This window comes from Mastigoproctus giganteus, chromosome 12 (genome assembly GCF_048544385.1).
Source record: "Mastigoproctus giganteus isolate SK-2022 chromosome 12, ASM4854438v1, whole genome shotgun sequence".
In the NCBI taxonomy this organism is placed as follows: Eukaryota; Metazoa; Arthropoda; class Arachnida; order Uropygi; family Thelyphonidae; genus Mastigoproctus; species Mastigoproctus giganteus.
The window spans coordinates 63,097,354-63,110,113 of NC_143586.1; the positions used below are offsets into that span (position 1 = coordinate 63,097,354).

At 32.1% G+C, this 12,760-nt stretch overlaps 1 protein-coding gene across 2 annotated transcripts in view; it reads right to left on the reverse strand.

Moving 5' to 3' along the window:
- Positions 1-4,761: 4,761 nt before the first annotated feature.
- LOC150077119 (leucine repeat adapter protein 25-like) overlaps positions 4,762-12,760 on the reverse strand; it is a 34,736-nt gene continuing 26,737 nt past the window's right edge. For both annotated transcript variants that reach the window (XM_090386260.1, XM_090386259.1), the window contains exon 3: positions 4,762-5,238. In XM_090386260.1, the coding sequence (XP_090242386.1) occupies positions 4,915-5,238 (324 nt within the window). In that variant the 3' untranslated portion in view covers positions 4,762-4,914. The remainder of the gene's footprint in view (positions 5,239-12,760) is intronic.

Here is a 12,760-nt window from a genome sequence, read left to right on the forward strand (position 1 = left end):
CAGCTTTCATTTTTGCTGAAAATAAAGATTAAGACACTTTTTTAAAATGATATACAAGGTAAACTGCTTTTCCTTGAATTAAAAAAAAAAAACAAAAAAAAAATGCATATATCAATGAGTTCACAACATGCTTATTTTTTACTTCTTTGAAGCAGGGAGATTTTGTTGACTTTCATTGTTTTCTTTTTATTTTTTAAAAATATGTCACTTAAATATTTTTAAAAGCATTCTGCAAGAAATATTTTTAAAAATACTCTTATAGGTATAAACTATAATGTGAAATTAAATTTGCTAATTCAGTTAATTTTCTTGCAATCTACAACTAACAATTCTTGTCAGGATAAATAGGAAAACCCATAGCCTAATCATGCAGGTTCCTATTTTATCTGAGGGCTATATGTAAGTAATAGGAATGCATGTACAATCTTTATATATCATCCCTTAAAATTATGCTTCTCAGAAATCAATTTAACATCAATAAATTCCCTCATCTTCCAAATCCCAACCCATCTACAGTAACATATTCTAATAATTTTGTAAATCTTATGATTAAGGCAATAATAAAATAAAAAAATAAACAGAATTAATTTAATATATATAACTAGCTGCCACAAGATCTATATATGCTGCAAATTCATATATATTACATAACTAGCTGCCACAAGATCTATATACTGAAAATTCACATATATATATTCAAAACGAATCTGCACAAATTATTGCCCGGCAACCTAAAGTCCATTTAGCAACACATTTTATTCTTTTGTGTATGAAATATACTGCCTGCCCATGCACCTTTTTACAATGTATCTTTATGACTACCATTCTAGAAATGTGTGCCATTCTACAATTTCTATAAATAAGCTGATGTAATCAAAGATGAAAATAGCTTCTACTTAACATCTTTCAGAATACTCAATTTTTTTTATAATTTTTTTTTATGTATATCCTATCGTGAGGTACAGTTCTGTTGCAATTTAATATTTTTAAAAAAAAGATATGAAAGTTCAACAATATAACTAATCAGCTGAAGTCCCAATAAGAAGCTTTCTCTATTGATACAAAGAGGCCAGCCAGTCAGCTTTTAATGAGGTAATAATTATGTCACTACAATGACAAAGCACATAGGCTGTGCATAATAAAACACAGGTGAAACAGCTGCCATGGGTTTTCTTGGAGATATTTCTTTTGATTTTTTTAAGTTGATGATGATGATGAAGGAAAAAAAACATACTATTAGAAAGTAATTTTTTTTAAATAGAGGGATAAAATATGTTCTAGAGGAATTGATGTGTATTGTGACAAATTATTCCCCCTCCCATCTTGACTCTGCTAAGAGAAAGGAATATAAAAATAAATTTTTTAATATCTATAACAAAACCCTATGGGTGGTGCTGATAGATACAATAAATTCTTGATTCTTGAAAGATGATTAAATGATCAGTAGAGTTTAGAAATATAATATAAAGCAGTATTAATTATCTTTTCAATTAAATACCTCAATTATTTCATCAAAGTAACTAACAGTTCTTGTTAAACTGGATGGCTTTGTGAGAGCAGTGATTACCGATCTTCAAGAATTCTACATCATTCAACACACCAATTGAAAGTTTCAACCCCCCCCCCCCAAACAACTGGATATTAAAGGCTCTATATGTACAGACATTCGGATGACTGTTCTGTGTTTATCTAACATACAAGAAAATTATCATATGTGGAGGAGAAATTTCATATTATACATTGCAAACTGTTCTGGAAATTTTAGTTATTTGTCTGCCTGAAAGATGACACAGATTCAGATGTCTAGTATCATTGTTGCGGGCTCCAGGATTTCCCCCATTCTCCGCTGAGTCCTCAGTACTGAGCATAGCCCAAGCCATTACTTCCGGCCAACAACAGAACATGTTCTGCTGTTGGCCAGACCCAACAGGCATATAGCAGCCAGGGTGCACTGGACACCAGGTCTAGTGCCTCCTGACCCTAGCCACATGGAAGCATGCCAGGTTCTACTATTGATGACTCTTTACTGGGGTTCCAGGGCAGCTGGGGACCACAAGAAGTAAGTGAAAGGAGATGGTGATAGTGGGAGAAGTTTGGGTGGGGGGGATAAGAGGATAGTAAGTTGGGAATGAGAGAAGGCATTCCCTAGAAAACTAAGTAATGAGAGTAGTAAAAGATGACAAAAAAAAAAGTGAAAACACAAAGCATTTGTCAAAATTCTAGGACAACCATAAGGAAAGAGGAGTTCTAAAATTTTTGCAGCCACCAACAAATGGCATTAAGTTATCAATAAGTAATTTTATTGTGGCAGTATGTGCATTCAAAAACACCATGTGCTTACCTAGAAATAAATCCTGAAAAACCCTTGCACTTCCACAAGAAATGTACTGAGATATCTTAAGCTAGAAAAGTTTAGCTTAGGATATATCAGTACATTTCTTGAATCAATAACAGGATATCCCACCTAAACAGATGGCAAACAATAGAAGATTGATAATCATTCTGTGAATGGATTAACAATAAATTTGCTTTTAAGATAATTACTTCAGTTGAAAGGAGGGTAACCTCCACACAAATTGAAAGTGCCAACCTTTTATCTTAAGGGTAATCTAACCGGCTAGCTTTTAGTAATTTTATTAACTCAGTGTAAAAGAACTTTTATGTTTATTTTTTTATTTATTTTTATTTTTTTTGTATTTTTATTTCAGAAGCTTGCAATAAATAAGTACCTTCATTAAATTTTGAGTGTGCAGGCATTCTATCTTTTATAAAAGATTAAACAAAACCAAGAAATTACTAGGATTTGTATGAACAAAAGATAAATCCTATCTGAAATTAACTAGGGAAATAGGAAGATCATATAAACTGATCTGAAATCCTTTACAGTTGAGTAATAACATAAGGCATAATTTTTATGTTCTATATAATGATAATTATAATAGTTGTGCATAAATACATGTATCAAAATGGTAAATGTAAGGTCTCTGATAGCTGTAATTAAAAAAGATTAAGTCAACATTCCATACTTCAACTGTAAGTTTAGTTGCTGCTTTGACTTATGTTTTTTTTTTTTTTTTGTTATATCTTAGTCATGGATAGATTAAATCAGTGATGTTAAATCTGTTTCTAAAGTTTTTAAACCATTCTTACTTCTGAAATCTTGGAGTATTACGTGTAAGGCAAGCATTTTATTTTTAAACATATATCAAAGCCTTTCTTCTTATTTCCAGAGGTACACATACCACCAGCTGAGAACCAATGCCACAGTTCACTGCTTTACGAAGTTATTTGCACATAATTCAACATGAATTTATTGTAAAGTTAATCTATTCTAATAAACTTTCATCAATCTCTTCAGACTATTCCCCCATTATGCAAAATATTTTTCATATCAAACCTTCAGCTACTTTTGGTCAATACAGATTTTTCCATCCGAACTGTAACCTCTTGCACTATCGTCAATTATTTAACAGTGAAATGTCTGTATTATCAATTTTGTTATAAATTGCAAAGCTACCATTCAGTCTTCATATAAGGCCACAGAATTAAAAACACAAATTCAACCACTAAGGATTATCATTTCAGGTGTAATCTAAAGATGCACTGGTTAAATTATTAAATTTGAAAAAAAAAATAATAATAAATAATAAAAATAACAAAAAGTATTTTGAGAAAATACTTTTTGATGATGAGAAACAGTGCAACTGTAAGATACTATACACTTCATGATATTAAATATAGCAAACATTATGTGGCTTAGTTAACATAAACCTGTAAAAGCGTTGTAACCAATTTGTCCACTTATGTTTTTACAATAGTGGACAGGTTCTCGTCCATTAATTAAATGGCAGACTAGTCTTTTGGCAATGTTACTTGTCTGAATGTAGTGCAACACCTAGGCAACTCAAGGTATTGGGTTTCTTTTTTTTCAGTCTTTCTTTCAGTAACAAAAAAGTTAACATTAAAATTTTTTGAATGTGCTAACATTCTATCTTTTAAAAAATATTAGGCTAAACCAAGGAACTATTAGGTACCATGTATGGGCTGAAGGTTAAGAAGACAGAAGATGCTTGCAAGTGCCAAGACCATTGCAACATTCATTGCAGTGTAAAATCTGCTGGCCTGAAAAATACACAAGTGTACAGGATAGTCCAAGTGCCTTCACATATGTATATTATATACTCTCATCTTAAAAGTTAGTGTTGAAACTTACCTAAATTAACAGCCTGTGGTTTCTGTCAGAATGAAGAAAGTTTTTGTGTATCTTCAATGATCTAAATTATGTAGACAATGTAAAATTTGGAACCCAGATCTGAAAAGAGCTTAATTAACAAAAGTTACATGTTTTCTCTATCTTCATGTAAGACTACAATACTAACAGTCACTATTTTAAATGAATGTTCCATATCAATAACTGTATTAAAATGCATAATTCTCAAATATGGGGGCACTTCAAATGAAAGAGAAATATGAAAGGTACAATTCTTAAAAAACTATAATATGTATGTATAATATGCCACAACACATAAAAAGATACTAGTAAATGAAGAACTTGCAGCTTAACACAGGTTGTGCATTGATATTTGAACTTCCTGAAGTTCAAATATCAATGCAATAAGCTGCAAGTGACAGAGAATGGCTAGTTAAGGTGGACAGAAACTTGCTCTTCAGGCAAAAACTGCAAGTTGACAATATAACTGGCTTTAGCACTATTAAATTTTTAAGTATGGTTCTTTTTTTAGACATCTTGTACAAGGGCTAATGAGCAATACACAGGAAAAAATAAATAATAGTAACAGAATGTTACATAAAAGTTACTTGTAAATATCGGTCAACAAAGCTCAAAAATAGTTTTCTTTGAATTTTTTGACTGCCATCCACAAGCTCTTATAATAATACAAACTCATCACATAATTAAATATCTCCAAATTCAAGGCTGGAATGTGAATTGCTCTCTGATGAAGACAGTCTCTCTGGAACTGCATCCAGATCTTGGTGACCCACACGGCTAAGGTGTTTAGGAACTGGTTGTTGCAAATCAAAAGGGACACCATTAATTTCTGCTGGTTCTTCACTGCTTGGCGAGTCTAATCCATTATCCCAACCAGGTGAAGAGGCATGTGATGGTGACAAGCTAAGTGACATCCGCTCCTGTAGAAAATGTTTATACTCTTGAATAGATTCATTTAGCGACCACAGCTGGCAGAGAAGTGACATATCTAACTGACGAAGTCCAACCTGTTTTGAATAAAAAATAAAATAAATAGTTAGAGAGAATTCATATTGAGAACAAAAATTACAGACAGTGTATCTTAGTCTGTCATCATGAGCTACTTAGTACACCTATCTCATAATGTAGAAGTACTTTGCCACAAGTTGCCTTGATATTGCACTACTCTAAACAAAAAGCATTGTTCCAATGGAAGAGTATATTGCTTTTTATTTAAAGTATATACCACTACTTAGACCTGGGTTTCAATCCTTGATGAGATTTAACTGGTGGGCAGGTAGGCATTGCAGAAACCGGTACACTCCAGTGATGAGGTATATCCATAATATATGAGGTATGTCTATTCCACTTACTGCACCATCTAATATATTGTGGAGTACCATACATTTCAGATAAAAAAGAATATAATTCTCCATTAGAGCAGTGCATTTTATTTAGAGTAGTGCAATACAAACACTTTGTGGCAAAGAGCTTACACAATATGAAATCAACTAAGCAGCAAATCCAGTTTGCTAAAAGCTATGTGTGTGGGGAGAGAGAGATGATGCAACTATTATTCAAAATTTAAAAAAGAAAATCATTAATAGCTCTATCATATTAATAGGCTAAATTTAGACTACATAACTTTTTTTTATATTGAAATAAAAGTTTACCCTCTTAATTTTAATAGTTACTAAATGCAAATTTATTCAGATACTTTTTCTTCTAAGATGGTGCCAAATTAACTGTAAGGCTAAGCTGAAAGTTGTAATTACCAGTAATGCAAAACAACTAGGAAAAAAAAAAAAAAACTAGGTCACACGTAAATGCAAGTTGCTATTCCATCTGCGCTTATTGGCCAGGAAGCACCTTTCAATTAATTAATTTTGTGGGTGATTTTGCTATGTGATATAGCTCATCAATCAAGTGACCAGGCATAATCTGAAGGATTCTTTAGAGAATTTCAAGTACAGCAGACTCTCGATTAACTGGGAAGCAAATTAACAGGGGCACTTCAAGACTCCAAATAAAAAAAAAACCCAACCAGAAAACAAAAAAATCAAGTAATAACTAGAATAGGTATAAACAGATATTTACAAGTTGTAAATAAGCGACAAGTGCATTATAAGTCGTCATTAGGAGATTAGTGTACCTATTATCTTGCAACATGCTGGCTTCATGCCTACTGCTCAAAAAAAAAAGAAAGAGAGATACCAAATGTTTAGTTTGTTTTAGTGCGTTGCATCAATTGTTGTGTTCCATTGTAGCGCAAAAGGAAAAATTTTGTTTCGTTATTTATGTCAGGGATGTCAGAATTTTTTTTATAGTAAATTTTTTTTGTTTAGAAATTGCGAAAATGATAAGTAAACGCCAAAGAGTTGCGTTTTCAGTTAAATAAAAACTTGAAATTATTCAAAAGTTTGAACAAGGTGCATCCGTTAAATCTCTAAAGAACCATTATAATGTTGGTGGCCAAACCATATGCAACACGTAAAAAATAAAGGGAAGCTATCAGATATAAAACTGACATCGTAAAAAATAAAGGAACACATCGTATTGGACACACGAGTAGTACATGGTAAGTTTTTTATCCATCACCATACTTTTTACGTAGGTTGCTGAACATTTTTCGATACAGTAAGTCCCTGACTTATGCAACTGCAGATTTACATAAATTTTTTTTGCTAAATTTTTTTTTTTTTTTTAGCATTATAAAATTAAAAACAAAAATAATAATATATAAAATAAGCAATCGATAATGACGATCAGGGCATGCACAATTGCACAAGTGAGATACAGAGTAACAAGCAAAAAAATAGGAAAGAAGTGAAGATTCTTACAATTTATTTATGGTTTTATTTTTCTTTATAAAACTGAAGATTTCAGTGAATGGGACACATTTCGCCATAATAACGTAAAAACCCACACAATTCCAGTTATCGGTATTATCGCAAATGCAATAAGATCAAGTTTACTACCCATTTATAATTAGATGCATGAACAGAAAAGCCCAGCAACCCGGAAGGTGCAAATTGTTTAATGGCAGTGACCTCCAGAAATGTGCTTTAGTAAAATGTGAGTTCGCGTGAGGTGATAATAGTGTGTTTCCCCCTTAACCCTGTGAAGTTCTTTTCAGAAAATTTCATTTTAACCGTTATCATGGTGCTGACTAAGAGAATAAGTAACTGCGGTACTAGTAAATCAATCAAAGAAAAAAAAGGAAAGCAATCGATTCGGATCAGAAAATTAAAATAAGGATGTTTGAAAATGGTCAAACATGAACGAGTATCGTGCGGAATTCAGATTTGTCAATAATAATACAGTAGCAATATGTTATTAGTCATTCCCAAGTTACGTAAAACTCGACAAAGTAAGAAGTCATGGAACGTATCTCTTACGTATGCCAGGGACTTTTGTATTTTTGGATTAACCGGGAAATTGATAATCCGGGATTTGTTTTTTACCAACTATCCCGGAAAATCGAGAGTCTACTGTATATCCACATTTTCAATTAATTGTGGCATTACAGAACTAATGAGGCCTACCAAAAGAGCTGGTTAGGCTCAGAGTAGTGCAAGTCAAATTTATAATCTTTCAAGTATTTTAGTGTTTTTAGTACAATATCACAGAGTTCAAATAATATAGGGGATTACTAAAATTAAAACATTAAAAAAATAGTTTTTCTGAATATAAAATGCTTAAACCACTCCCATATTTAAGGTTAATAAAAAAATTAGTGAAGGGACTATAGCATGTTATCTTAATTTTCACATGAAATAAAGTAAACAAATTAGAAAATACTGAAACATATTTTTGAACAAAATGGAAAAGAAAACAACATAACTAAATTCTGTCCAACGACCTAATCTTCTTCATGTAAGTCTAAAGGGCCCTTCATCATTTGCTTCCTGTGTGGTGGGGGGGGGGGGAAATATACAAGAGAAATAAATGACAAGCATTCCATGTTCCATCATATTCTTTTTTCTTCAACACTGGCTGTTTGTTTTGTTGGATAATATAATTTTCTTTTCAGCTAACTAACCAACTTTTGCTTTTAAATTCAAAATTTGAATCCATGAAATCTTAAATTCATCTTGTATAGAATTTCAAAAGGATGATTTTTTCCCCATATTGAATCCATTACATCTTTAACCAGCTGACTGGTATGTTTTTCAGGATTTTTTTTGTTTTTTTAGCCTAGTAACGTGCTTTTCTGAAACTCTTCAGTGCGTATTCTACGCAGAATAATTTTTTTTATTTTTTCTTGCTACAAGCTAATGCCAGTGTCTCTATTTTAATATATATATATATATATTTTTTTGTTTATAGATGCACACAACAGTAAAACTAAATTTGAAATAATATGAATATTACAACCTCTAGGTTATCCAAACTTAGAAAGTTTTAAAATTGCCTGTAGAAAATAATTACAGTAATAAGTAAACATAATTTCCTCAAGCAATCAGAACTATCATTTTCACAATGTAAACAGAACTTGGCACTGACCTGCACTAATCTTTCCGAACAGTTTCCAATTTTTGTTCAGTATGATAACATGTTTCTCACTGTAGTTATATGTGAGTGAATTAATGATTTAATTCAGTCATAAAATGAAAGGAAGCAAGGAAGAATATGTGGTGCAAGTCAATTTTTTTTTTAAATTGAAAACTTACACCACTGATTCTCGCACACTCATATAAGGTTTGTATGTAGTGGATAGATAAAATATTTATCCATTGGCAAAAAATATATATTTTATTTTGGTTGCCAAAATATTAATATTCTAGTTGTTAATACAGGTATACCTCACTTAATGACATTTCATTACAACACTTAAATTATAGACCTAAAAAAAATTATAATAAATAATTTTTAAGAAGCAAGTTGAATAGCAGCAATCAAAGCTGAATAAAAATAATTCAATGTAATGTTTACTGCCAATTCAAAGTGCAACATTAATTTATTATTGAATCAATCAAGTTTACTTCATCCACTTATTGATTCTGCTATAATAAACTCTGGTAAAATGGGTACAAAACACTCATGAAAGGAAGAAGCTGCAAGGAAGGAAGTTTAAGACTGAGCCCCAATCAAATATAACTAGAGTTTGGAGAAAACGATGGCCTGATTGTATCCAAAATCACCTTGACTTGGACAACACTGAGGAAGCTGTGTGGTTAATTTACTTGAATCATAGAGATTGTGATTCCGAAGGATTAAAACTTGCAAACCTAAGAATGCAAAACAAAGTTGCAAGAAATATGATGCTGCAGCCTCAAAAAATTAATAAAAACCAAGAACATATCAAAAGATGCTACTTGTTTAGAAGCTGCAATGAGCACCACTGCTGAGAAAGGTGAAGACATGCAAAGCAACAGAATTTTTTTTTTTTTTTTAGTTGTTGGCGCATCGGCTTCCGTGGCCATAATGCCCCTCCCAAAGTTTTTGCATTTTATTCTGATCCAAGCCCGAGGCGGGATTCGAACCAGTGACCTTTGGGTTGCAGGTTTGAATGCCAAGTGGGTAAATGCCGGGCTTGCCAGGTGGATAAAGTGCCTGCCAGGCAGATAGGCACTTTACCCACCTGGCTAGCCCAGTCGGCACAGCAGAATTAACAGGAACATAAGAGCATATGAATGTTACCAGCTATTTTAAAAGAGAAGAGTATGTAGGTGTCAGATTCATGTCTTCAACAACTTCAACTACATACAACAGAAGAAACTTCATTGTTAGTGACCAAGTAAAATTAAAAAAAAAAAAAAAAATCAAAAAATTATTATTTTCTGTTCTACAATTAATTTCCTTTCTTCTGCAGTTATGAGAATAGTTCTACATTAAAAAATAAACAAAAAACTCCATAAAGTTTCAAACGTCTCTTATCATTAAGAGAAAATTGAGATCGATAAACTGAGAAAGCCAACAAAGTATAAAGTCACTCATGCTCTCCTCTCACTATTACTGTATTATGCTATAATGACTGTTATATTTAAATTTTAATACTTAATTTTTTCATGGAACATATCTACTATTATATCATAAATGTATATAGAAAAATCACTTTAATCAAAAAAAAAATTTTCTTTTTATTAAAATTATTAAATAATCAATTATCCAAAAGGTTCATTAGTAATAACTTAAATACGACGTAAGTTGGTTTACTAAACCTAAAGTTTTAAAATTGCCTGTGGAAAAGAATTACAATAGTTTGATCAATTTTGATTAAATTGATCATATAATTATATTTAATCAAAATTGATTCTATACAGACAGTTAGCTAGAGAACCACTTGATTGACTGTGGCACATTAAAAAAAAAACAATAAAAGCAGTTTTTCTTAAGCTTTTCAAGGAGGATCCTCTTTTATTGTTTTTAACCAGACAGATGTCATCTATTATTTTTTCCCCCAAAGACTCCATGTTTATATTTAAGGATTCTGTTTGCCCATCAGACTAGTTTTACTAGCAATTAACTCAGTTTCCTATACAGCCACTCCCCAACTTATGTAAGGGTTATGTTCCACGGAACTCTACGTAAGTTGGAATTTTTCGCAAGTCGGAATTTCCCTAAATGCTTATGCAGCATCTCAAATTTGATTGAAGCAAAAAAAAGAAATGTTCAACAAACATGTAAATAGAATTAATTATTCAATTTTTTTTACCTCATGCGCAGGAAAAATTACAAAAGTTTACAAAATTTCAAAATTATAAAATTACAAAAAGAGAGGAGACAGACATAATGTCAGCAAGTTTTACCTTTCGAGCATCATTGCCAGAAATAACTCTCCAGCTGATAAGCATGCCACTGCGGAAATTGAGGGCTATGGAGATTTAGAAGGGATTTTTCCAACACATTACAAAATTTCTCTGCAGCTGCAGAATCGACACTGGCAACTTCAACCACATACGTTAATATTTTGGAAACCAGCACAATGCTTGAACCTATTAAACCACCCGTTGCTTGCCATGAACTTGGCTTTAGGTTCACCGTACTTATCCTTAATATCTTCATAAATACTTCTTGCTTTTGGTTGAATGGCTATTGGACTCAGGGGCACTTGCTTCTAAATCTGATTTTCCATCCACATAATTATCATAATTATTAATAGCTTTTCCATCTTTGATATAGCACCTGAACACTGTTTTGTGATCACTGTTGATCTTAAATGCGTTGATCCTTTAACATGTTCTTTTATATGCACACTGTCCCTTAAAATAGTATTCACTGTTAAAGCAGCGAGACCTACTTCCGTGCAATAGATCAAACTTTCTCCTGCTTCGTACTTCTTAATTAATTATCTTCATTTCTAAATCAATTTTGTTTCGTTTCCTAGCACTGCCAGCACTTGCACTTTCCTTCACCATTATAAGTAAATAGGAATGAAGAGAAGATTCTGAAAATTTGTTTATGTTTTTTATATGATTGAAGATTTCGGTGAAGAACTCATTTCACCATAATACTGTAACATAAAAACCCACACAATTCCAGTTATCGGTATTATCATAAATGCAATAAGATCAAGTTTACTACCTGTTTATAATAGATTGCACTAACAGAAAAGCCCAATAAATTGGAAAGTGCAAATTGTTTTTATTGTTTTATGGTAATGACCTTCAGAAACGTATTTTAAAAAAATATCACAAAGACATTCAAAATTGATTTTTATAATGGAACATATGATAACAATGAAAGTGTAGTGCAATTTCCATTATAAAAATGACCTTTTAGAGAGATAAATAGCTTTGTTATATAGTGAAAAACCCAATAACAATGTGTTATTGGGTTCACATTACGATATTTTCGCAATACCTCCATTTATTTCTATGGGATGCAAAATACATTTCCACGATTTTTTTAAGTTTGCACCAGCTGGCAAAAACTTACATAAAAGTCGAGTATTACGTAAGCTGGGGAGTGGCTGTATTTCATTATCAAGCTCCAAATTATATCAAGTAAAAAAAAAAAAAAGAAAAAGAAATTCAAAAAATTTGCCTGAATAATCTGCCAACCATACAGTTAATGTATTGAAAACTGATCATAGATCTCCTTCCAGTACTACTTTCATGGACCTCCATTTGTCTGAAGGCCTCTGGTTGAGAACCAATTGTGTTAGACTGCATGATTATCTCCCTCCTCCATAAGCCTCTCACACCAACAATTTGTTCCTGGCCACAGGACTGCTACAGGCTGAATGTTTTCTGGTTGTTGATTCATTCTCAGTATACTCTAGGCACTGTTTTTCATATGCCAACAAGATGGCAGTGTCTATGATACCTGAATTGACAAGTTTGGCACCAACTAATATATTGTATGCAAAGTCACTTAGGTCACATTGTTGGTCCATTCTCTTACTGACTTGTGCATGCACAATCTCTCATTATCTAACTACATACTTTAGATAGCCTGCTCTGGGCACATCACGCTTTTCTGATGGAGTGGTATTCCTTGGATGATGAAGGTCTATCCAAGAAACTAGCCGTTCAGCATATATACCACATAATCAGCTTAAGATGCTATTCTTAAATAAGAAATTCAAACTTACTTTTTGAGTTG